Source organism: Glycine soja, chromosome 14, assembly GCF_004193775.1.
Source record: "Glycine soja cultivar W05 chromosome 14, ASM419377v2, whole genome shotgun sequence".
Lineage (NCBI taxonomy): Eukaryota > Viridiplantae > Streptophyta > Magnoliopsida > Fabales > Fabaceae > Glycine > Glycine soja.
This window is the reverse complement of record NC_041015.1, coordinates 2,834,356-2,861,206: the sequence shown is the minus strand read 5'-3', so window position 1 is coordinate 2,861,206 and position 26,851 is coordinate 2,834,356. Positions and strand designations below refer to the sequence as shown.

The window sequence follows — 26,851 nt, the reverse complement described above, 5'->3', positions numbered from 1 at the left end:
AGTAAGGACTAGAACAAAAATTTAATCATTTATTAGGGACAAAAGCATATTTAAACTTTTGAAAAATAATTTCTTTTAATTTTTTTGGTATTTATTTCAACTTTTAAAAACAATTAGAAGCTGAAAAAGAATACCAAATTTGACTAAAATCAAAAGCTATTTTAAGTTATTTCTCATAAAAAAATTGCTTATTTAAAGAAATTGAATTTTAAAATTGTAAACAAACATAGATTATATTTTATTTCACTTTCTAAAATATTGTTTTATACCATAAACACTTTTTTTAATCTCTTTGCATGTTTAGTTTCTTGTAGATGGTGAGTCAAGTCAAACCAAGTTTAACACAAAAGTAGGATGTTTGGTGATTAAAATAAAAAAAATATTTCAATTAGGGAAAATTATGGTGGAAAAAACAAGTTAACACTAAGACTTGGTATAAAATTTTAGGATTGGGGTTTGAAAAAGTTTTGAGATTGAGGTTCTCTAATTTTTGTGTTTGGGTTTTGATTCATAGTTTAGTGATTTATGATTTTTCTTATCACAAGTTATCAATTTGAATTTTAAACTATGCTTTAATGAATTGTTGATTTTGTGTATTGAGGGTTGTTGATTTTGCTTACTGCATTAATAAACTTGTTGTATCTTATCATTGCTAAAAGATGTCTCAAACTAGCAACATTTAGTAATGTGATTGTTAGATTAAACTAGTTATCTATATTACTAGTCCATATGTCTCACATAATCACTCATTCACTCAAAGGTTATACTTTATGAACACAACTAAAAGGAATGACAAAAAATGGTTAAGAACCAAGATTGATAAAATACTAAAGTTGAATTCATAAAAAGATGAGAGGATTGAGACCTATAAAAATTATTGAGAGATATAAAAGTAAATATCATGCTAAACTAATTGATGACATAATAATTTATGTAGTGGTTATTATCATTGTTATATCTTTGTTCTTACCTTTCTTTTGGAAACATGAAATTGAAGGAAATTTTTTTAAAATTAGTGAGTCTCACAACTTCACTACCACTTCAATTCAAATATTTATTCTCAATTCCATTTCATTTAATTCTACTTTACCAAACAAAAGCTTAGTCATACTTGTCGTCAAGGACAAAAAAATGTTGTTCAAAGAAATTAAAATGAGTAATGTTGTTTAAGGATTAAAAATAAAATTTGAAAAAAAAATAGTTTCCAAATACATATTCAACCCCAAAATAAAACAAACCCTAGAGTTTATAGATTATAAACGCAAATAAAGGCCTATTAGGGTGAATTTATTTAAACTTAAAAAATCAACTTTAAAATAAATATTTTTTATATAAGCATTTTTTTAAGAAGTGAATAGAATTTACTTCTTAAAATAAACAAAAAATTGTTTTTTTTAAGGATCAACAATTTAGATAAACATAATAAAAAATAGAAAATTATTTATTTTATTAAAATAAATGCTTATTTCAACAAATAAATCTAAACAAATTGATGGCATATAAATCATTAGTGCTTTTGAGAGATTTTTTATTAAAAAAATAGTTTTTTTTTTTTTTTGGGTAGAGAAGGTCTCAATATCACTTGTAATCTTGTATTGAGATTGGCTAAGTTGGAATTCTGTCCTGAATTGGGCCTAGGCGTGACTTGAAGAAGAGGTAGAGAATAGAGACTAGTCCTAGTCCAAAGCAGTCGTAGAGCGCAAGTAGCCACTATTCCTAATTCATATTTAAGAGTTTTGAGTTTGGTGGTGAAGAGAGGTATCACAGAGAAAATAAAAATGGCGGAATCATCGTCGTCGTCGTTGGCGAAGTCCGACTCGGAGGTAGAAGAAATGCTGGATCGGATGCTGACTCGTTTGGCTCTCTGCGACGATTCCAAGCTGGAGCCGCTGCTCTCCAAGCTTCTCCCTCTCTGCATCTCCTCCCTCTCCTCGCAATCCGTCGCCGTTCGCAACAAGGTCATCTACCTCACCTTCCGTTTCCGAATCAAATTCTCAATGCGTAAATTCGTCGTGTTTTGGTTATGCATATGTAATTGGTTACATGAAAATTGAAAATATCTCTTATCTGCTGTTGCGGTTGCTGTGTGAATCGGTTGAAACTGTCGCTGTTTAGTGAAATTAATTTTGCTTTTGCATAGTAAGATTGTGTTGCGCTTCTAATAATAATAACGAAGAGTTTGCCTGCATGTACTCTTTGATGCAAATTTATCATCAAACTGTGCGAATGCGGAAATTCGTTGTGTTTTGATGCAAACATTATTGGCCAGACGAAATAACTCCTTTCTGTTGTTGTGGTTGCTTAATGAACCGATAGAAACTATTGCTGTTTAGTGTTTACTGAGTAACTTTGGTTTGGCATAGTAAGATTGTGTTACACTTGAGTTTGCGTACATGTACAACTGTTTTGCACGGTCTATTTCATCCTCTTTGATGTAATTTTGTGAAGCGATTTGGCAAATTTTTCATGATTGTTGACTTGTGTTTCTGACAGGTGCTTGAGATTTTGAGTCACGTGAACAAGAGAGTGAAGCTCCAGCCTCAAATTGGTCTACCTTTGTCTGACTTGTGGAAATTGTATTCGGAATCTGCTGCTGTCCCTATCATAAGGAATTTCTGCATTGTGTATATAGAGATGGCTTTTCAGCGTGTTAATGCAAAGGTCTCTTCTCGTTCTTTATATCTTAGTGCCTGTTTGTTATTATTATTTTGTGGCTTTAAAGTCAATTTTGATGCTGATAATTCTTTTCTCAGCAGTTGGCTAAATTTTCAAAAGTAAATTAGGTTTCGTTGTCGGATAAATAGATAAATCGATTGGTTTGGGACTCTTTGAAGAAATTTGTTTTCTGCTATTGAATGCTTATTGTAGAGACTATCTGATGCACCATGCATTTTGAATAGGAAAAGGAAGATCTGGCACCTGATCTCTTGGTGAACATCTCAAAACTTCCACTTCAACACCAGGAAATTATCCTTAGAATCATTGTTAAGGTATCAACATACACTATTTAACTTTGACCAAATCTTCCATTGTCACTGTTATAACTTAAAAGTACAGTCATAGAAGACTTTTCATTGATCATTTTCAGCATTGGTACACGGTTTTTGAGTTGGTAATATTAATTGTTCAGTGCATTGGGACCCTTTTTCTCCTTATTCTAGCCAAGTAAGGCTTCAGTTTTGGAGATATTTCTTTCAAGTGAATTGGGAAGGATATAAAATGGAAAAATTAGTGGGAAGTTCTAAGTTTTTTTGCTTGGGAATTGAAAAAAAAAGATTTTTTGAATGGAAGAAGGGTCCACTACTAACACTAAGAGCACTTGGATTTCTTGAATCCATGGGCTTCTGTCCAGCATCCTTTTTTAAAAGGAAATTTCTTGGTCTATTTTCATTGTGTATATCTTAGTTGTTCTTTTGTTTTTCCTTTCACTATCCTATTGAATAGCAAAGATCACCCTCAGTTATAAATCTTCAGGATATGACTACTTATGGATTTCTGCTTCCTTCTAGGTAATTGGTGAGTGCCACTCTGGTCAAATTGGTGATGAAGTTTCTGCAAAGTATGGAAAAGTGAACAATTCTCAAGATAGGGAGCTGTTTATTGAGTTTTGTCTTCATACAATATTGTACCAGCGGGTCTCTCAAAAGTATGGAACAGGATTTATGCTAAACGGAGCTTATGATATTTTAATTTGTTCTAACATAGTTAGTCTGTTAAATTCCTATTTCACTCAAATGGCAGTTTGATAGAGTATATAGTATGTGCCTCTGTTTATGCGCATGTTCCTGTTACTAGTTGCTCTTCATTGTAAATTGCAATCTAGAATGTTCGTAAGTCAGTTAATCTGTTAGGGTTCTGGTGGAATGTTAATTGGTAGTTGCTGTAACTGTCAGTGAGTTAGAAGTTTGTTGAACAATGTTAAATATTGCATACATGAATCAGAATACTCTGAATCCGTATGTAAGATAAGAATAGAAAAGTGAAAACTCAGTTTTATTTTCACAAAGATTTTATCTCAGATTGTCTCTCTCTCTTTAGAACTCTATTATAGATTTTGTTCTGTTGCAGTGGTGGATTCCCTCCTGGGCTTTCAGTAGCTCAAGTCAATCGTGTTACGGGGAAACAACAATTGCAAAGTAATGAAATTTTACTAAGAAAGGTAAGTTAATCATGTAATGGTTTTAATATTATCTTGCCATGCGAAGGTCGAATAATATATATTGTTGATGTTGTTTCTTTAGTTCTAAAAACTGATAACTCCCTCTACTACTGCTATCTATTTTCTTTCACATTTCTTCTCTTGTCAGAAGAAACACTTTCTAATTCAAGAATCCCTCATCTCAATATGATATGCTATTTACTTTTTTCCCATAGAATTTGAAGATTGATAGAAAATGCAGGAAGAGAAATAAAATATTCAGAGAGAATTAGAACCTGATATTATTGTGTTGTTCTGACTATACTGTTATATGGTATTTATATACAAGTCATAATACTAGATGGTTGTAATACAAATAAATGACAGCTGGAGCTAACTTTCATAACGGACATGCTAAGCTAGTATAGTTGTTTTGATAACCAACCAGGCAACCATTAATTACTGCAACCGACAGAGACTAGAGATCAACTATTTTACTCTGACCCGTAACCGACAGAGACTAGAGATTAACTATTCTATTCTGACCCATATGACCTTTCCAAATTTTCATTTGAATACACTAGTTAACATGTCAGTATTTCCATGTTTGAATGCATACAATCATGTCTGATTTCCATGTTTGAACACATACAATCATGTCCAATCTTGCATTTACTCAGAAAGCTACTTAATCTGTCTTATTTTGTTCTTTGTTGGTGCAGTTGGGTATTTTGAATGTCATTCAAGCTATGGAGCTTGCTCCTGAGCTTGTTTATCCTTTATATATTGCTGCCTCTGTAGATTGGTATGTTTTAGTTCCCGTGTTGCTCAAATCATTTTTAACACTTTCTTATTAACTTACTGATTTTATAACTTTTTGGTGTTTCATCTGTGGATGATCACATCTGTTGCTTGATCAATTAACTAAAGTGAAGAGCCTGTTATTAAGAGAGGCGAGGAGCTTCTAAAGAAGAAGGCCAATGGTGCTAATTTAGATGATTTAAATCTGATCAACAGACTATTTTTGCTATTTAATGGTATGTTATTAATGATTTTGTTAACATATACAGAAATGTGTTTTTGCCAATTGATTTTTTCTTAATTTTGTTCATGATCATATGCAAATATGTGAAAGTTTTACCTGAATCTTAGATTTGAGCCTGCATGATTCTTACATAAATTAACTTTTAATATTTGTGTGCTCAAGAGTATAATTGATTCAAATGAGGTTGTTCCTAACTTCCTACTATTTTTCACATTTCAATTAATTAATGTCATGTGTCTTCTGGGCAACTTTTTGTGCTCATCCTTCATGTTTGAAGTTTGAACTGTGCCCTCTCGGTGATCTTCAATGCTCTATTACTTGCTGCTCCCATTTTTCATAAGAAAGGCTAAAGGGCCTATGCATTGTTTATGCTCTTGCATGAAGGTGTAAAATATATAAGACTGTTCTAATTCTTTGTTGTCCACCTAACAACTTAAGCTATTAGGAGAGTTGGTATTTAACATACACTATATGAGGAGTCACATCACTTTCAATCCTCTTTTTGTGTGCTAACAAGTCTTTCTGAAAATGTGGAGAGATAAAATGGGACAAAAGGTAACTGCTTTTGTTCATGGTTATGATTTTTTAAAATTATCTAGAGATTGTACTCCACTACATTTGTTTCCTATTTTTTAATCTACTATGCAAATAATAAATCTAGAGGATGACATCATTATGATTTTTATGGTATTAGTGGTTTTTTTCTCCCAGGTCATAGCCTATTGTGGTGTGTTTATGTTTTTGATAGCAATACTAGACATTTAGTGTTTTTTTTATGTCCATTTTGCGTGACTTTCATTTTCTATTTTCAGAGATCTTTTGCTATATCTTGAAAGTGTATTCAGTTTTCTGCCCTATTATGTCTAAAACCCAATTTGACTTTTATATATTTCTCTGTTTTCTCTTCAATATTTATACATTATTGACGTTGAATGTAGGTACTGTTGGAGTTGAACATGTTGATTCAGAATCAAGAGTTAGTCCCGGGAGTCCTGCTTTAAAGGCAAAATTAATGTCTATATTCTGCAGATCTATTGCAGCAGCGAACAATTTCCCATCCACCTTGCAGTGCATTTTTGGTTGCATTTATGGTAGTATAATATTCTTTTATTTAATGATTTTGAGCTTATATTTTCTGATATTTTTTCACCCTCTTCAAAAGTCAAAACTTGTAGGCCATTTTGTTGCTTAAGAATTGGCCAATGTAGTTAAGATTTTATATTCATCCATGACACGTGCACTATAGTTATGGGACTTGTCCATTTGTATTAACAATTTCATGGCTTGGCCTACTGTGTCTATGATTTTTGTATATGATATATAATCTTACAACTTGTATTACTTTATAGTTTTATTTGAGGTTGTTTGATTTTTTTTTTTTCTATTTTTGTTAGTTTGTGGAAATAGACTCTATTACGAGAAAGGAGAAGATAATCAAGATATAGAAAACGAGAATGGGCAAACCCTTAAAGATAGAAATAAAAAAAGTGATGAGATAATATTTCTTTTGTGATAATATTTTTTCTTTGATTTAAACAATCTATTCAATGATCCTGTGCAAACATAAATCATAAATCATGCTAATGAAGCCCCCAATTTCTCTAATCTTCAACAATGGTATACCCTTAACTAAATCATGGAATGAACACTGAAGGAGAAAATGGATTATAAGTTATAACTGTACCAATTATAGACGATGCAATCTTCCTTTGTAAATTCTAATAACAAATAGGCATTTTATTTTATTGCTTATAATGCTTCTTTCATAGTAACAAAGTTTCTTCTCTTTCATATAGGTTTAGAAATTGCAATTTTCCTTTGTTCTAAACAAAGTTCTTATTTCATTATCAAAATATCAAAATATGAGACACACACGAACATGTGTGGATCAATAATTGGGTTGTCTGTGCAGGTTTTATTTTGCTGTCTTTTTTTCTACTGTTCTATTTTGTTTTTCAGTTTTTATCTTTGATTTGTCATATTCTTGAATTTAATAGGGAACGGTACCACATCAAGGTTGAAGCAATTAGGAATGGAATTCACTGTTTGGGTATTTAAGCATGTAAGTGCAATATTTCTTGGCGTTTGTTTTTTGTCATAAATTTTACCCATAGAATAAAAGTCTCTTGGCCTAGTAATTGTTTAGAAACTAGAAACTATGGTTTCAACACAGGACATGGATATATCACACTGGCATAGGGATATAACATTTTAAAATCATAGAACATGCTACGGTTATGTAATGCAAAGTATAAAATTTATGTAAAATTAACATAAAATGATCCAAATCTTAAATCAAAAAAGAGAATTGATGTTTTGAAAATAAGCATGCATAATTGTAGAAGTCATTGTAGGTATAATAAAATGATACAATTTATCTAATAACTATGGTATTTTCATCTTTATTAGTGTGAGAGTTTAAAAAATAAAAGAAAAAGTTGTACAAATATGTGTCTGACACAACACATGGACATTAATATTGTTTTGAAGTGTTTGTCCTTCCTTCTTTAAAAATGATTCAGTTTCAATGAATATAAAGTCTACTAAAAGATAATTTTTTTAGAAGTGGTTCAGTTGAAAATGCTGCTTGAAATTTGCAATGAACTATTGGCTCAATTATGTATGTAGTTATATATACACATTGTGGGTTAAATTTTTATGGTTTCATACCAGAGGTAAAATGGATAATGTTGCTAGACATAAAAACCATTTATATGCTTTCGCCCAACAGTTTAAACTTTTTGGGATTGTTGATTCGTGCCTTGGTATTGGAGCTCCTATGACCTTGTGGTCTAGAGTTCAAGCCTTGTTGTCCCTGTTCTTCTAAATTAAAGTTAAATTTTAGCATAGGGTAGAGCAGGTGCGCTGTTCATGTTTTAAGCCCAAGGCTCTTGCATTAGGTGGGATTTGAGATTGTTGGTTCATGACCTATATATTCTTGTTAAAATATTGTAAATGAACGTTTTTTTTTTAAAGGCATATTTGTACATGAATGTTAACTTCACCAAGATATAAAAGGTCTTATCCTAACTTTAAATCTTTGTTTTTCTTTTGATTGAATTATTTTGTTTAAGAATGCCACCTCTATGTGATTAATTGACTTAAAGATCAACTACCACATATACCTAGTAAGAGTGTAAGATGCATTGCAAATGATGTCATGTCCTCCTTTGTCTCGTATTATGATACTTTGGAAGTTGCACATTTTACTATGATTTTTTGTTTTTTACTGAAGTAGTATAACTTATTGTTTCCTCAGCATCTTTAATATCTGTAACTGGAAGTGCAGGCAAAAATTGATCAGCTTAAGTTAATGGGTCCTGTTATTTTGAGTGGAATTATGAAATCCCTCGACAACCATCCAAGTTCAGAAGCAGGTTTGCTAAAGACTTGAAAGTTCTTTTTAATGTTATTTGAATAAAATTAGTTTATTTCACATTTAATTTTAAGTATTGACTCAGATGCCAGTGCTCGGGAGGTCAAAACTTATGCATTTCAGGCAATTGGATTAATTGCACAGCGCATGCCTCTCCTCTTCAGGTTCCAATCTCTTTATTTCTCATGGGACCAAAAATATGTTTTAAAGTGCCGAATGGTGCAGAACACTTGAAATAAAGTAATGAACAATTTATAATATATTTTTAGGAAGGTTAACAATGTGGCTGATAGTCCTTGTGCCTTCAAAGGAGATTGGCAATTGTGCCATTTAATGTACTAAAATAAAACATGAAAAACAAGTTTAGCCAAAAAAAACTATTTTCTTGTTTTCTTTGTCAAACTTACCTTCAACAGTGTTCTATTGATTGAGTCACATACCAAGCCTACACTACTTTGAGAACTGAAGAAAATATACAAATTACTTTACAAGAGAAGAGGAAAACATGTAAAATTGAAAGAATGATTCAAACTAAACTGTGAACCCCATTTTGCGGGAATGTAGAATAATGGGTATTAGGAAGAAATTAAAACACTGAATTTCGATAGAGAAAATACAAAGAGTGAAAGAGAAGAGTTTGGGTGATATATTGTAGGGGAAGCTTTTCTCAGATGAAACAAAAGAAGAAAGAAGAAGCTTTCTAGAGAAAGTGAGTTGGAATTTGATGGAGTGTAAAAATGTGTGGGATGTGAAAGCAACTTCTCCCTGTTAGCTCATTGGATTTTAAATAAAAGCATTGGGTAAATGCTTAAAGTTTTAGGAAAAATAATAATGGTTGAGGGGTGTAGTTATCCATCCAGTTTGGTAACTTAGTTCCTCCATAGCTTGTTATTTCATTCTTTCAATTTATGTTTCAAAATCTAACTATTCATAAGTTATCGTTAGATCTTTCTGTAATGCGATTGTGAACTCTCTTGTTTGAACAGTGATACACATACACTATAGAATTAATAATTCTCACTGTTGTAGACTTGTAGGCGTCAAAAGGCTCTTTCTCCTGATCTGTGTGTATTACATTATGAGATAGAGTTGTCTTCTTTGTTTCCTTGGGACTGTCTGTAAATGTTTTCTTTAGAGATGTTTCTTCTATGGTTTCAAAAATGGATTGGATAGCTCTCTAGTTAATTCTTTTTTTATCCCTTTTAAATTTGCATTGTTTTAGGGTGGTTTGCTATTGCTTTTTATTTTATTTTATTTCATGTATTTCCCTTTTTTCAGGTAACAAATAATTCTTTTTAATAAAAGAGAATTTCTTTTCATGAGTTAGGTCCTTTGAGTTCTATTAAGTAGTTACTAATTTAGCTGCTCCCTGTTCTTCCAGGGAAAAGATTGACATTGCTGCCCGTCTTTTTCATGCCTTGAAAGATGAATCCCAGTCTCTTCGATTTGTTGTTCAAGAGGCAACTATATCTCTTGCTTCAGCATACAAAGTACGTACCTCTTTCTGCTACTTGTGTAAATCTATTTTTCATTACTATTCTCAGTCATGGAAAATGTATTGAGTATATGACTATCTGATGTGAAAGTGAAACTAGTTTGTCAAGTTTAGTCACACAGTTATGTTTACGTCACTTGCATATACAAGATACATCATATCGTGACATATAGATATTTTGACAAGTAAAAAGTATACAATTGCTTCCCCTATTTTCCATGCCTCAAAATTATACCCTCCATTTTCATGAAATTCAAAGATGTAAGGAAAGTAAATTGAGATGCATTGCTCATTGTACATGTTTATTTTATTTAGTACGAGACAGTGAGTCAGTGAATGAGTGTTTTCGTATTTTGTTTCACTTCGTTGCGTGCCCTAACCGCAGAAGCAAACCTTGACATTTCCTTCTTCGGCGATAAACAGCCCACGGCGGTTAGCAAACCTTGCTTCGATTCCTCAACTCCAAACTAGGGACAATGTCATCAGACTCAAACATGGTTGATCCCGCATGCCCCATCCCTAATCTTCCCAACCAATCCGCTACCACCATTGACGACAAGAATCAGAAGGTTGGCAAGTTTGAAGGCTACATAGTTCAAAGACTTGCTGACGGTTCCATCTTCAGATCTCCCAACATGCTGCTGTTTGTTTCTTTTCTTTCTTTGTTTCTTTCAATACCAGTTGTCAGTTGACTCCATCCATGGAAATTCCTTACACTGATGGAATACAATGCAGTCGATGCAAATTCTGTTTATTTATTTTCCGATTTGTGACTGTTCTGTGAATCTGTGACTGTCTCTTTCATTTCCCCAATTTTCTAATTTAATGTTTTCTGATGGGGTAACCTGAGAACTGATTTGGTTTGTGACCCGAAGTTAGCCATGTCGGATCAATTCAGGTTGGGACTGGAAAATGGTAACAATCTGAACTGACTTGACCTGAAATCCTTGAAGCAATTCAGTTTTGGTTCGAGAAGACAAAACCTAAACCAAATTGACTCATGATCACCCCTAGTTTTAGGCATTGTTTTTGCTTTTAGTTTTGATCTGAATGGATTCCTTGTCCTTATAATTGTTTTCTTTCCTTCTAACAGAGTCTTCTTTAGCCAAATATAATTAAATAATACTAACAATAATCATTTCAACATATTGATATTTCCCTATTGTCTCTTGCACTAGTTCAAGGAGGTATGAAACATATTACTTGAAAAAATTATGTCATTTATTCAAATTAGGAAAGCTATATAGTAAATTTATGGTTGCATTGGTGTGATGTTGGTTGAGTTGAATTCTTTTATTTCATAAAATTAGAGGGTAGAAACACAATTTTCTTGAGACTCCTTTTATTTTAAGGGCTATATCTTTTAACTCTTTCACCAACTTCATGTCATAACTTTGAAATTCTCTCAAACTTTAGGACTTTAGGTGGTTAAAAATAATAGTGACTCTGTTTGCAAACTTCAGATCATGCTCTTTTTTGGACTTTTGGTTGATTTAGGATTTGACCCTCTTTTCTATTGCACATTTTTTATTGACTGAAGTACTTAACTGTCTTGTGTATCAGGGAGCCCCATTAGCCGTGTTACAAGATTTGGAGATGCTTCTGCTAAAGAATTCTCAAGTGGTATGACAAAACATGTTGACTTTCCCCTCATATCTAGGAGACTGTATGCAGATATATTACCTTGCCAAGCAAGTTCATGGCATAGTTGTATTCGATTTTGTTCCTGTTATGTTGGAAGTTACTTAGTTACATAAATAACAAGCCTATTCCACTTTCCAAGTTGCCTAGATTTATTGTAACTTAGAGAACGAAGTTAGAATTATTAGCCTAATTATTCTTTGTTGTAAATTGCTTCTTCTATTTATTTTTCCTATGTATTATTCTGTATCTGTATATATATCCCTAGGCTGAGTGTGTATGCCCATCAAGCAATTTTACTCAGATTTTCTTACTTAATATGAGACAGCTTCTACAAATTGACTATTGACTTATGCATAAACTAATTTTAGCTTATGAAGAAGCTCATTTCATTTTTCTTCTCTTAGAAGTGCTTTTGGAGAAGTTTATGGAAACATGCCCTTTAAGAAGCTAGAAAAACTTGAATAAACTGAGGGAGAGAAAGGAGAGAAAAGAGAGAAAACTGTAAAACAGTGAAGCTGATTTTTATTGATCTGAAAAGATAGTTACAGTGAGTTACATACAGAGGTATATATAGACCTCTGTTCTGTTATCCTAACAGAAAACAGATTCTAACAGACTCTAACACTAACTTATTCTAACCAACTCTAACAGAAACTAACAGAATATAGCATTGTATCCTAATGAGGTGCAGTTAGTCACAGCTAACTGCCCTTACCATCATACTACATCTGTTTATCACTAGATGGGTGCTGTTAGCAAAAGCTAACAGCCCTTACAATTAGTTTACAGAACTGTTTTCACAGTTGTACAATAACATACTCCAATATACAGGATGCCAAATGAACTCAATAGAAGATTCTTGCATTTCTCTCCTACCAAATACACCAAAGAACTGCTGCCTCAGAACACCTCATAGCTTTTTGGCATCTTTGCTATAACCAAATCTTCTGAAATTGTTACTATTATAATTATTTTATTGCGATTTTTAGCTTTATTTTGTTATTTTTTCCCCCTCCAAACAATTGATTTTCCTTTTATTTCTTATTTCCCTGTAGTAATATCCTTTTTTTATCTAATTTAAATTTAAAGGACATATGGTTTGAATAGTAACATGCTGCATGGTGATGACAGGAGGAAAGTGAAGTACGATTTTGTGCTGTAAGATGGGCAACATCTTTGTTTGATCTTCAACATTGTCCAAGTCGTTTTATTTGTATGCTTGGAGCATCAGATGCTAAATTAGATATCAGGTATTTTACAAATTCCTTTAGCAATGAACTGACATGCTATGATGAGTTAAAGCATGTAGTCTTCTTAAAGGGATTTCTCTTACAGATATTTTGAGCAAATGTGTAGCTTTGCTTGGTGTTTTTCTTTGTTTTTTGTGTTTTCCTTTTTCTTTGGAAAAGATCCCTTATCCTCCCAACTGATTTTCTTATTTTATCAACAAAAGAGGAAAAAAAAAGCTCTCCAGGTCTATTTAGTATGCATGCCCTTCATTAAAAGCTTTTGGATAATTTTCCAAAATTGTTTTCCAAAGGAGGTGCAATTAGATAATGAACCCTTTATTACATATTTCTTTCAATATTGCTTCAAATAACTGTTTGAGCCTCTTGTCAAATCAAATGTCATAATTTCTATAAAGCATGTACAGAACATCATAATATGCACATTAAAACGTATGTGGCATGCATAGTTCTAGTTTTTAAAGACTATTTTGTCTTGTAAATGTGTTAAATTTTAATAACCATCTTTCTTGAATTTGTCATGTCCTCAGATGGTATGGCTTTTTTAATAATCAGAGACTGATTCATGTAATGTGTTTTTTGTTGCTATAAATAGTTACTTTTGTTCCATGTTGATGATTTTTGAACTTTTTTTTTTGAGTTATAACATATAAAAACTGAGTTGTAATTTTAGCTTTATAATTTATTTAGGTTTCTTTTGTAATTAAGTGTTGATGTTTTTATAACTTGAAGTCTTATAAATCATATTAGGTTTTGTTTTCTGGTTTGAAACAGAGAAATGGCACTTGAAGGTCTTTGTCTTCTTAAAAGTGGAAGTGAAATTGTTGGTCTTAAGTATCCCAAACTGGGTATGATGCTGGATTACATTCTTCGGCAACAGCCAAAGTTGTTGGAGTCCAGTGAAACTAGAGAACAGAACCTTCTTTTTCCTTCAAATACATATGTGGCCATGATTAAATTTTTATTGAAGTGCTTTGAGTCTGAGTTGGAGCAGAACAAATCCTTAGAAGGATCATCTGAATTTATTTCATCAGTGAAGACATTCTGTTTGGTTCTCGAGCATTCTATGTCATTTGAAGGCTCTGTTGAGTTGCATGCCAATGCTTCCAAGGCATTGCTTATAATTGGATCACATATGCCAGAGGTCAGTTGTAAGAGTTCTTTGATTACTTTCATGATTGTGTTCCTTCTGACACATATATTGTTATAGGTGGTAGCATCACATTTTGCCCTAAAAGTTTCATGGCTTAAGCAACTATTAAGTCATGTGGATTGGGACACTCGTGAATCCATTGCACGCATACTTGGTATTGTGTCTTCTGCTCTTCCCATCCCTGATGTTATGTCTGAATTGACTTCCTTATTCAGCCAATCACACAAATCAAGGTTTGTATACTGGTGGAACTGTAATTTCTTAGGTCAGTTTATGAGAATTTCCGCTTTTTACCTGTTTTATATATGCTCGTGTTGAATTAATTTATTGATAGGTTTGAGACTCAGCATGGAGCTCTTTGTGCAATAGGATATGTAACTGCAAATTATTTGTCTACAACACCTGTAAGTATACTTTTACTGCATTTTTTAAATTAGTAAATGGATTAGAACACTATAAACAAGCTTTAGCTGGGATCAAGAGGCTTTAGGATTTTATACTTTTATGGTTTTACACACCTTTTGCATAAAATGCTAGTTTTATCAGTCTGACCTTTGAGTCATGTGTAATTGTGGTTTGTGATTTTGATCTTTGAGCAAATGCCTTTTCTGAAATATACTTTGATCAGATGAAACTGGAATCTTAATTGTTTGGTATAATCATGTCATTGCTTCTATAAATATGTTTGAATTTTGTGTATATAAATGATCTTCGCAGATGCCAGAAATATTTCTCCAGGATACACTTAGATGCCTGGTTGATGTGGTTAATTCTGAAACTTCTGCACTGGCTGCTGCTGCAATGCAAGCACTAGGTCATATTGGACTACGTATTTCATTACCTCCACTTGATGATTCTAATTCAGGTAAACTCAAGTCTAATAAGCTGATGTAGTTGTATGGATTTGGACCTAGAATTGAGCTATTTGTTGAGCTATTATAAAGGTGTCTGATTAATTCTGCAGATGGAATTCTGATAATGTTATCTGATAAATTGAGCAAGCTTCTCTCGGGTGATGACATTAAAGCAATACAGAAGATTGTTATATCTATTGGACATATATGTGTAAAAGAAACATCGTCTACTGAGCTAGATATGGCCCTAAATTTGATTTTCAGTCTCTGTCGATCTAAGGTAATTCAGCTTCTCCCTCATCTTTTATATGATTTGCTTATTAGCAGTGTGACTCATGTTGGATTGATGTTTACTTTGATGTTCTTTTGTGTTTTGTCTCCTGTTTCAATTTTTTGCTCCAACTTTTTTTTTTTCCTTCTTTGCTTTTTATGTTGTGGAAAAGCTAGATTTTGGTTTTTGGGATGCCTTGATCTTGATTAAAAAGAGTTTGAAGTTTTTTTTTTTTTCGTTTTCTTTTTGGCTAAAATGTCCATTAATGTTAATCTTTTTTCATTATAAGTTGCAGCGACTAAAAATTGTCACATTTATCTAACTGAAATTTCAGGTTGAGGATATTCTCTTCGCTGCTGGGGAGGCCCTTTCTTTTTTGTGGGGTGGTGTTCCTTTCAATGCTGACATAATTCTGAAAACTAACTATACTTCGCTGTCAATGGCTTCAAATTTTTTGATGGGAGATTTGACCTCTTCAGTATCTAAGCAGAGTACTAATGAACAAAGTGAATATAGTGGAGATTATCATGCTGCTGTGAGAGATGCAATTACCAAAAAGCTCTTTGATGTTCTTTTGTATAGTAGCAGGAAAGAAGAGAGATGTGCTGGAACTGTTTGGCTAGTATCACTTATAAAGTACTGCAGCAATCATCCTACTATTCAGCAAATGCTTCCAGAAATTCAGGTTTTGCATTAAGAAAACAACTTTGGCTTTGTTTAAACTTGTTGAATATTGTTAAAGGTGTTCGTATGAGTCCTTTCTGAATTTTATTATGATGGTGGGAGTGTGTGTTTATCTGGATTTCAGTTTATAACCTTTGGTGCCCAAGCAGGAGTGCTTGGTCAAGGTTGTTTGCTGGGCTGAGGTTCTTCCATGTTAATATTCTAAATTGTTGTTGTAATTGATATGATGGAGCTTTTCTTGTTGTGAAACCACAAAATTTGTCTTGTAACCTGGTTACCTGGGTATTCTTATAATTTATTTTGGGTTAATGGTGTTTTTAGTCTCAGAAAAATGGTCACCTTTGGTTTAATTCCCAACTTTTAAAACCATAAGTTTTTGTCTCTATATTTTTTTAAATACCCAAACTTTAGTTAGGGAATGAAAATTTATGGTTTTAAAAGTTGGGGACTAAAACCAAAGATGTCAATTTTTCAGGGAACAGAAACACCATTGACCCATTTGTTTTATATGATGTTCTTGACACTATCTATTTTGTAGCAGAATCCTGTAACTTGAAATATTTGATTTACAATTATCATGTAAATGCAGGAAGCTTTTTCTCACCTTCTTGGTGAGCAAAATGAACTCACACAAGAGTTGGCTTCTCAGGGCATGAGTATTGTGTATGACATTGGTGATGAATCTATGAAAAAGAATTTGGTGAATGCACTTGTAAATACCTTGACTGGGTCAGGGAAACGGAAAAGAGCCATCAAAGTAAGTTGTTAGTATAGTCGTATTATTTTAAAAAAATGTTTTTTGTGGGATAAGGCTTGATGGTTTATTATTATTTGCTCTCTTTAATTTTGTTGTTTAAAATTACATTCCTGAAGTTTTGTTGTGCAGCTTGTTGAAGACACTGAAGTATTTACGGATGGAGCTCTTGGGGAAAGTGCTAGTGGAGGGAAACTGAACACTTACAAGGAGTTGTGTAACTTAGCAAATGAGATGGGACAACCGGACTTAATTTATAAGTTCATGGATTTAGCAAACTATCAAGCTTCTCTGAATTCAAAGAGGGGTGCTGCTTTTGGCTTCTCTAAAATAGCAAAACAAGCAGGGGTTGTTCTTAAGCCATACTTACGTTCTTTAATTCCAAGGCTTGTACGCTACCAGTATGATCCTGACAAAAATGTGCAGGTAAGTGCCATCACTGCCAGAAAATCAGTGGTAGAGAATAACAGCTTCCCCTACCCCAAGTTTCTTTAACGGTTTAACCTTGCTTTGTTCCAATACAAAACAGAAAAGGAATGGATGCACTCAAGTACAATAGCATTTGCATTGCTTCTCCAGTTCTTTATGGGTTCAGTTGAAAGTCAAAACATTAAAAAATGAAACTTTATTATCTTTTGCTTCCCATTTTCATTTATAATCTGGTAAGCCTGGTATTGAATCTAATTCTTACCAATAGCATTTCCAGTTTAACCCAGAAAAACTTTTTACCCAGTTTTGATCTATGATAGAACATAATAGTATTATAGTACTATATAATTCATGCCGCTGTCAAATCTCAAACATCAAAATGTAGTATTGCCGCATAAAATTTGTGGTTTGGTTCTCTATTGTGTTCCATGGAAGATTTTTCTTTTTTAACTTTCAAAACAATAATGTGCAGTTTGTATTTTTTTTTTTTGCCTTTTTCGATAAACAATTCCTCTTTCATTAGAAAGCAATGTTATGCATGATATCCTATGAGTATATGAATTCTTATTTTCAGACACTTATTTCATTTGATTATTGCATTTTTTTTTCTGTTTAGGATGCAATGATACATATATGGAAGTCACTTGTGGATGATTCAAAGAAAACCATCGATGAAAATTTAGATCTCATCATTGATGATTTACTAGTACAATGTGGATCCAGGCTTTGGCGGTCACGTGAGGCATCATGTCTTGCCCTTACAGACATTATTCAAGGACGAAAGTTTCATGAGGTCATTAACATTTCTTTTGTTTTTCTTGAGTATAAATAAGCATACTTAGAGTTGTCAATGATCAATTCTATTTTAGAAAAGAAATCCTCAAAATTATAGTAATTAACTAATTACATGTAGCAACAAAAACCCAAGTCACTGTTATGGTGAGGCACTATCTGTAAAAATTGGAGCAAAATTTTAGCATTATTATTGTTGTGGGTTTGTGATGTTTGTCAAAGGAGAAGAGTAGTGCCAGTTCTGGCCTTCTGTTTCTTCCTTTCCATTTTTGTTGAGAGTTGTTTACAGCTTTATGTCGGTGTCAAAATATGGTTTATAAGTTTATTTAGGGGGCTTTCAAGTGTTGATTTGAAGAGGGATTAGAGAGCTATTTATATTTGATGAACAATTCTGTTTGGTAGGTATTGTTTGATCTAGGAGGATTTTTGTTCTCGTTGTATTCCTTTTCTATGAAATTTCCTTTAAAGAAACCAGTTAGTCAATATTCCTCTTTTTAGTTGCAATCTAATTGTTGCTTATGCTTGAAACATTAAGCAGAGTCAGTTGTGTATCTTATGTGTGCTAATAAAATCTGATTTGCATAAAATGTATTTACAACAGAAAGACCATATAAGGCTGAAAGGAGAGTTAAAAAGTGAAAAAAAAAACTGGCAATGTTAATGATATACTAGAACCTGAGCACTTGTTGATTTTGATATATCTGGAGCTGTGGAGCATATCAGCATGTATTTATTCTTGTATGTGTGTTTTTGTATCATCTTGCACCACCCACAGGTTGGGAAGCATTTAAAGAGATTATGGTCTGGAACATTTCGTGTAATGGATGACATAAAGGAAACTGTTAGAATTTCTGGTGAAAAATTATGCCGTGCTGTAACTTCCTTGACAACAAGGCTCTGCGATGTCTCTCTAACTGATATGTCAGATGCGCACAAAGCAATGGATATTGTTTTGCCTTTTTTGCTTGCAGAAGGTATACTAAGTAAAGTTGATAGTGTTCGCAAGGCATCAATTGCAGTTGTTATGAAGCTTACAAAGGTTAGGAATGTCTTGCTAGGCCGTACCTTTTCAACTTGTGTCATACACTCATTTTCCTTTTGTTTTTCTCTTATCTTTCTGCCTCCGGATTGTAAATATTTGTGTATTCACATCTCAAGAGTTGTTTGTAGTTCAAATCTTATTGAACTTTGTAGGGATGTATATGTTTTCTTGGCTCTAGTGTTTTATTATCTTTCCTTTTGTTTGTTGTTTTTTATTATCATGGGATGTATATATTTTCTGTTAGGAGTAAAGGACCTTGTGAGCCTTGTTTCAAGGACAAGGGGCCTCCTTCTACACTAATGCATTCTGACTCAAATTCCTCTCCCTATTGCCTTATTGTTGAATCCTTATATAGGCTATTACATTCACGCATTACCACTAACAGAATTCAAATACAGCGAGCAAGTGGCACTACTAACAGCTAAGACCACTACTAACAAACTATGCCACTACTAACAAACTTTGGCATTTAGTGAAACTTAAAAGCACTACTAACAAACTGATATTCTTCTATCCCGCGTCCCTAAGGTAAGCTGGTTTGCTTGTGTTCCTACTTCCTAATTCCTAACATTTTCTTTGTGCATTATTCCAATGATTTTTCAGGTGTGATTTTTTTCGACACTTAGAGAGATGGGAGGTCCATCACTTACTGATGTTTTGTTTTTTGGCACTATATTCTTTGTTTAATTGTTTAAGGAGTAAAGCTTATCCTATTCTCTTGTACTTATATTTTTCAAACTTCTTTCCCAAAAATAAAATAACTAATTAAAATACCAACTGTTTGTAGAATTTATTTCCTGGTAAGCATGATTAGCGCTAATCTGCAAATATAATACATTACAAAGTTTAAATAGCATTCACAGTTTTGGATGTGTTTGTTGTCTCTTTTTGTTATAGTTATTTAGTTTATACGTCATGAAATTTCTGGTTTGTCTTTGACTTTGTTTATCTGATTGAGATTAATGATTGATTATTATGGAAGTAAACTATAACTTATTGCTGTTATTCTGCTGTTAAATCTGAGTGTGTCTCCTTTTAGCATGCTGGAACTGCAATTCGTCCACATATGTCTGATTTAGTGTGCTGCATGCTTGAAAGTTTATCAAGCCTAGAAGATCAATCACTCAATTATGTCGAGGTTTGGTTGAATGATATATTCAATTCTTGCACAAATTCACCATTAATTCTTGTTTATTCATATGTTAACTTTTTATGTTTTTCTTTTTATCAGCTTCATGCGGCAAATGTTGGAATACAGTCAGAAAAGCTTGAAAGTTTGAGAATTTCCATAGCCAAAGGCTCTCCTATGTGGGAGACTTTGGATTCATGCATAAAAGTTGTTGATGCAGAATCATTGAACACATTGATCCCACGGCTTGCTCATTTAGTGCGATCTGGAGTGGGCCTTAACACTAGGTCTTTTATTAACTTATTATCACATTTCATGCATTTTCTTTTGCATTGTCTTCTTGCTTGAACTGTCTTGAGTCCTTTTGTTATTTCATTTTCCCTTGAAAATTTAAGGAGCTTATGTTGGTTCAAATAGGGCGAGTTTAGTAGAAAAAGCATGTAGGATTTGTGACGATCAATAGATGGTTGATGTTCACAGTGTTTTCTGTATTAATATATTGTCATCCTTATCATGCTGATGCTCCAGCTTTCTTGTTTTGATAAAAAAAATTACATTCCTTTGCTTTTCCTCTTCCTTCTTTTTGGGAATATTCTTCCCTATAATTAGTTATGCTTTCTGTGCTTGTGCAGGGTTGGTGTTGCCAATTTCATTACCTTGTTGCTTGAAAGTGTTGGTGTTGACATCAAGCCATATGCAAATATGTTGGTGAGATTGTTGTTTCCAGTTGTTAAGGAGGAAAGAAGTACTGCTGCAAAACGTGCCTTTGCAAGTGCCTGTGCAAAAGTCTTAAAGTATATACCAGCCTCTCAAGCACAAAAACTTATTGAAGATACTACAGCTTTGCATGCTGGTGACAAGAATTCTCAAATTGCATGTGCATTTCTCTTGAAGAGCTATTCATCCATGGCAGCAGATGTTGTTGGTGGATATCATGCTGTTATCATTCCAGTTGTTTTCCTTTCAAGGTCATGAACATTCTCATTTTTTCTAATGTCATTTATTATGTGGATATTTTATAAAAATCCAATATTTAGATATTATATCAAGCCAAAATCATAAATTTAAGCAGAGGCTTTTGCCATTGGCTGCCAGTCACTATCCTTTAGAATGATTTGTTTGTTGTTTATTAGAGTATTGTACAGAGAGTTGCAGTATTCAACTGCACTCTCAGTTAAATCAGTTAGTTAGGAATTAGTTAGGAGTTAGTTTTATGTTGAGTTAGCTAGTCATAACTATCTAAGCCTATAAATACTGAGTTGTAAGTTGTAACTCAAAGTTCAGTGGCCAATAATCATTTTCTCTTCTTTCTAAAGTTTCTCTTTTTCAAAATATCTTCTACTATGATCTGTTAGAACTCTTTTATTGTTCTTTGTGAACATTGGGTGATTCCTTTTACATTTAAGTAGATGTGGTCTTCTTGGAGTTCATTATGATGCTTATGTAACAACTTTATTTGTCTGTTATATTGTGGAATTTGGAGGATTTGTTTCGTTCTTTTGTTTTTCCTATAATTTCTCTTGTAACAATTCAAAAGATGCACTATTCTCTTTACTGTTGCATTCTCATCAGTTTCAGAAATTATTTCATGCTCCATTAAAATTTAAAAAGAAGAATCTTAAGAATGTATTTTGCAAATATCCAACTCTAGGTCACTTTAGAGGTTCTGAGTACCATTACCATGTTTAGTAATTACATTTTGCCGAAATAACATCTAATCTTGGTGACTACTGAGAAATTTATGTAATCACATTTTGCTATTTGGGTACTTCTGGTACCTTTCATTAATTTATATAATTTTTTGCTGACAAAAGAAAACATGTTTTTTTCCATTTAGTCTGGTTATAGTATCCTTTGCTTTAGTAAATTATTAGTATGGAGAACACCAAGTTCTTTCAGTTATTTTCATTGACCAACTCTTAAAGTTAGGTGGAGGGATGGGACTAGTTTTATATTTCTCACACATCCCCCTCATGTGAAAGATCTTTGGCTTAGTTCATGGAAAAAGCACAGGGCAAAGACATCTTGTCTCTATAATTATAATTTAATTCGAAGAATGTTCACATCAGCCTCAAGGACCCACACTTGCTAAAAGCTTAAGCTCTTAGGTGGGGGCCAATAATGGATTTTATATTTAATGGTGGAAAATTATGTATATTGTTTTAGGCATTTGATTCTGAATTTTAAAGGTACTTACTTAAGGTAAACTGTGTTTATTGAATGATGCTTGTATAACAAACTAAGAACTTCGTATTGAATAATGAAAGTATTTCTTATTTCACATGGACTAAAAAATGTCATGCAGATTTGAAGATGATAAAAATGTCTCCAGCCTATTTGAGGAACTATGGGAAGAATACACAAGTGGGGAACGAATCACTCTCCACTTGTACTTGGGAGAAATTGTTTCACTTATTTGTGAGGGCATGTCATCATCATCATGGGCAAGTAAAAGAAAAGTTAGTCTTGCCTTCTTTTCTTCATTTTCTATTATTTTGATATAGCCTTATAGAAGCTCGGTGATTTCATGATTTGTGTATAAATGTTTGCTTATTTTCTGCTGTTTTGCGTGCAGTCTGCCGAGGCTATATGCAGGCTTAGTGAAGTTTTGGGTGAATCTCTTTCTTCTCACCATGAGGTTTTGCTTCAGTCTCTCATGAAGGAAATTCCTGGTCGCCTATGGGAGGTAAAGTAATGAATTTTGCTTTGGTTGAGAATAGTGCTACTTCAAGTTTTTTACATGTGGCAGGAAAAATTATTATGAAAAATCAATCATAGACAAATTGCTCAAGTTTCATGTACTTGTTTTTTCTTATTACATATGGCAGGGTAAAGAGATGCTATTGCTAGCAGTAGGTGCTCTATGTACATCCTGCCATAAAGCAATTTTGGCTCAAGGTTCCTCATCTTCCATTGCCATTCTGAATTTGGTATCATCTGCATGCACCAGAAAGGGGAAAAAGTATCGTGAAGCAGCACTTTCCTCTCTCGAACAGGTTAGTAATTTATAGTGGGTGCTGGTTAGTAATTTTGGGAAAGTTTTCTCCCTTAGGGTAAGTATTCAATTGAAAACCAACTAGCATTCTTGCTTTTTTGAAAACCAACTCCATCTCCATTGTGACAGGTGAAGGATGTATGTTATTGTATGTTGTGTAATATGATAAATTTTTTTGACATCTAACTAACGTGATAATTCATTGTTAATGTTAATCAGTAATGAAATGAATTGATAATGGCCTATTTTTTGTAGAACTGTCTAGAGAAAAGAATGAGTCAATGTATGAAAGAAATTTGCCTGTACTAGAAATCGGCAAAAGTTATTTAGAATTGAGATATAAGACCCCTTCAGGTTTACTTTACCTCTTGTATAAGTAGCTTCGCAAGGTTGAGCCTGCTTGTACTGGTTGTTGAGAGTGTCATCAAAAATTCAAGCAAAAGATAAATTATAATAAAAAAGGGAGAAAAGTGGCAATTTAATCTATAACAAGTTATGGACCAAAAGTATTAGGAACTATCTAATTCTATAAGACTGCAGAATAGTAACGTCCCAAATAAGTATTGGACTCTAATGAGTTTATTTTTTTTATGTATCCAGGTTATAAAAGCCTTGGGGAATCCAGAGTTCTTTAATATGGTTTTTCCCTTGTTGTTTGATCTATGCAATTCAGAGCCCCTAAAGTCCGGGCAAGCACCTTTGGCCAGTGACGCTGCTGGATCAGGTTATGACAAATTCTGGATCTTATTTATATCTTGCAACAGTTTTTCTTCCTCATATGAGACTGTATGGCCACCAATGAAACATTTAATGCAGTTTTTGAGGTGAAGTTTCTCATGCTAAGGGCCCGTTTTGGGTGGTTATTTTTGGTTTTTGGTTTCCAAATGTAATTTCCAAAACAAAACGTGTTTGACAAAAATGGAACTAAAATGATTTTTAACTCAATTTCAAACTTTCTCATTCATTTTCAAAACCAAGAAAAACGGATTTATGAATTTGGTCTTCAGTTTTAAATAAGTACATTCGCCTTACATTTTACAATGTGACCCTTCCCCCTACCACCACCCCCACCATATCCCCGCCATCACTACTGGCACCAGCACTGCCACCGCAACAACCACCATGGCCACCGGCACCACCATTGCGAACCATCACTACCAACATCGCCACCACCGTTGTTGTCAATGTCTTAGTCACCGTCACTACCACACAAATACACCCTTAAGCTAATTTTAATAGGATCGGAAACTTTCAAAATGAGTTTATTTTGAAACTAAAAACTAGAGTAAAAAAACTAAAACTAAAAACTGGTTTTTTTAAATTTTGAAACTTACAACTAAAAATCACCCCAAAACAGAGCTTAAGTTGGTTTAGTTTGGTGCTGATTAAAGAAATAGTTAAAGAGTGTGCTTCTTGTATGATATTGTTAAAATGTCCCACATTGGTTAGGAATATGGCTAGAAGCCAGAATTGAGCAATCCTCTCCCCTTAAATTAACTTTTGGGATTGAGTTAAACCTATTCCATTTCTAATAGATACTGTATGTAAGTAGTGTTGGAGAACAAGTTCCATCAATGAAAATAGGACACAAAGTGAAGCATTTTCTATGTGAACTTTTGAAAATAGAAAACAAATTGAAAATAGAAAACGTTTTCTCAAACCAAACATGACCTTAGTATCTAGGGACTTAATGAAATGGATGATTCTCCTTGTGTGTTACTATTCAATGGCTATTTCAAATAGCCAGCCACTTGAATAATTTGTTCTTTCCTTGTTACATTGATTCCTGTAGGAGCTGCTCAGTGCTACTGACTACAAGCATTTTGACATTCACTTTTTTTTTTTTTTTTTGCAGAGTTGAACAGTGTTGAAGAGATTTCTGTTCCACATAACAAAATAGTTGACTGTTTAACCTCTTGTATCCATGTGGCACATATAAATGATATTCTTGAAAAGCAAAAGGGCTTAGCACACATGTATACAGCATTCTTGTTACCTGAACATAAATGGACTGGTATTCTTTATGGCTCATTTTTCATTTTTCAAAGTCCCTTCCTTTTTTTCTATTATTCTTAATTAAGAAAGCGATCTTTGTGCAGTCAAAACTACAGCCTTTGTATCCATCAGAGAACTTTGCTCAAGGCTTCAAAATGTTGTGAAGGACTCCCAGGGAAGTAACGAACTTGCTGGAGCAACTTCCTTTGTTCAGGAGGTAATGGAGGCTTACTTTCAGTTGGACTTCTAATAACTTCATTTCTTGAATGATCTAAAATCAACTTTATTTTCTTCAGATATTTCATTCTCTGTCACCAAAAATACTACATTGCATAAGCACAATAAAGATTGCCCAGGTACGTTGCTGTCTTGTTTTTTTTTTTTTATTGACAAATGTTAGTTATTAATTTTGTTACAATGTTAGTGGGAGGGATTTGAATTCACAACCTCTTCCTTCCCCCTGTTCTTTGCAAACACCAAACCAACCCTATAACTCCATATCACTGTCTTGTTTGGTTGAACATTATTCATCAGTTAGATTCTCCTGCCTTACATAAGTCAAAAACCCCGAAAGGTAATCAGCATTTGTTTGGTATTAATTTTTAAGTTTGTAAAATCCTATATCTGAACGCTAGGCACATTAGTTGACTTCAATAGACAACACAATTGATTATAATGCCATTAGTCAGAAATGCAATTTAAACCGGGAATCATGCATATTTTCATTGCATTCCTTTAAATATTTGTTAAACGTAATTTATGAAATGTTTACTGAAACATGTTCCAAAAATTTGTTCTGTTTGTATATGTACTAATATATTTGCCATCAGTTTGTATGCAAACGAGTGTCTTTCTTTTTCTCATATAGAACTTACAAGGTTGGAGTGGTCCAGACGGGCGAATAAAAGCCCAGTAATCTATTTTAGTTTCACCCAATCTTTAATACTAAATGCAACAAATACTAAGTGTTAAGAAATTACTACACACATTACATTTGGTTGCCATATCTAGCAAAAGTGGACTTGGGAATAAAACTGAAGCAAAATAAAATTTTTAGGGAATACTTTAAATTTCAAAATCTAACGAACAAAACTGACAGAAGTGCCAAAATTTAGGGACTGGACTTGCAAACTTTTTCTTTGCGTGTTCATCTTTAACAAGTGGTGATTCTTTCAGTAATCTAATTGGTTGCTGATAATTTTATTTCATATTCTGCATTTCTTGTGCCCAAAATCAGGTTCATGTTTCAGCTTCAGAATGTCTTCTGGAAGTCATGAACCTTGCCATGGACGTCCCTTCAGTTGGCACCATCAATGAAGGATTCAAGGACGAGCTGCTTCATCAGTACGAGATAGAGAAGAACGAAGGTGCAAAGTCAATATTAAAAAAGTGTGTCAACATTCTTCAAGACTGGAAATAGTAAATTGTACGAGCTATAGCTGTAACCCTCATTTATCAAATTTTGGGTAGATGAAGCATTTAATATGTATAGCTCGTGCTTGGTGTAGTAGGTCCACATATAGCGATGACAAGAAAACTACTAGTACCCTTAGGTGAAATCCGTTACGGATTGAATTTTTAACACGATGAGGGTGGATAGCAAGGTATCTATATTTTATGAATATTCATAATTTGAAATTACTTAAATGTCTTTCATTATATTTTATAATTATCTAGTTTTTTTTTTTTACCTGATTCGTGTAAACAGGTAATATGGGCAATTGTAATGATATACTTAGATGGCAGATGCTCTGCTTTATGTTGTCTTTCAAGGAGATATGCATTGTTTTTAAGAAAATTATTACTTA

General features: G+C 33.2%; 1 protein-coding gene across 2 annotated transcripts; it reads left to right on the top strand.

Moving 5' to 3' along the window:
* Window positions 1-1,662: 1,662 nt before the first annotated feature.
* Window positions 1,663-26,851, top strand: LOC114384780 (proteasome adapter and scaffold protein ECM29). Of its 2 annotated transcripts, XM_028344567.1 has the most exons (35): window positions 1,665-1,958; window positions 2,494-2,661; window positions 2,901-2,990; window positions 3,510-3,646; window positions 4,069-4,159; window positions 4,861-4,943; window positions 5,069-5,175; window positions 6,122-6,274; window positions 7,181-7,245; window positions 8,473-8,560; window positions 8,645-8,723; window positions 9,941-10,049; window positions 11,618-11,677; window positions 12,830-12,948; window positions 13,720-14,089; window positions 14,156-14,331; window positions 14,433-14,502; window positions 14,816-14,963; window positions 15,063-15,232; window positions 15,558-15,908; window positions 16,497-16,664; window positions 16,794-17,087; window positions 17,707-17,883; window positions 18,658-18,921; window positions 19,964-20,062; window positions 20,156-20,340; window positions 20,686-21,021; window positions 22,359-22,512; window positions 22,629-22,739; window positions 22,882-23,049; window positions 23,649-23,772; window positions 24,904-25,062; window positions 25,148-25,260; window positions 25,340-25,399; window positions 26,281-26,851. In XM_028344567.1, the coding sequence occupies exons 1-35, from the start codon at window positions 1,779-1,781 to the stop codon at window positions 26,461-26,463; spliced, it is 5,409 nt and encodes a 1,802-aa protein (XP_028200368.1). In that variant the 5' UTR covers window positions 1,665-1,778; the 3' UTR covers window positions 26,464-26,851. The 2 variants fall into 2 exon arrangements, with proteins under 2 accessions (XP_028200367.1, XP_028200368.1); XM_028344566.1 differs by having other exon boundaries at window positions 1,663-1,958; window positions 19,964-20,340.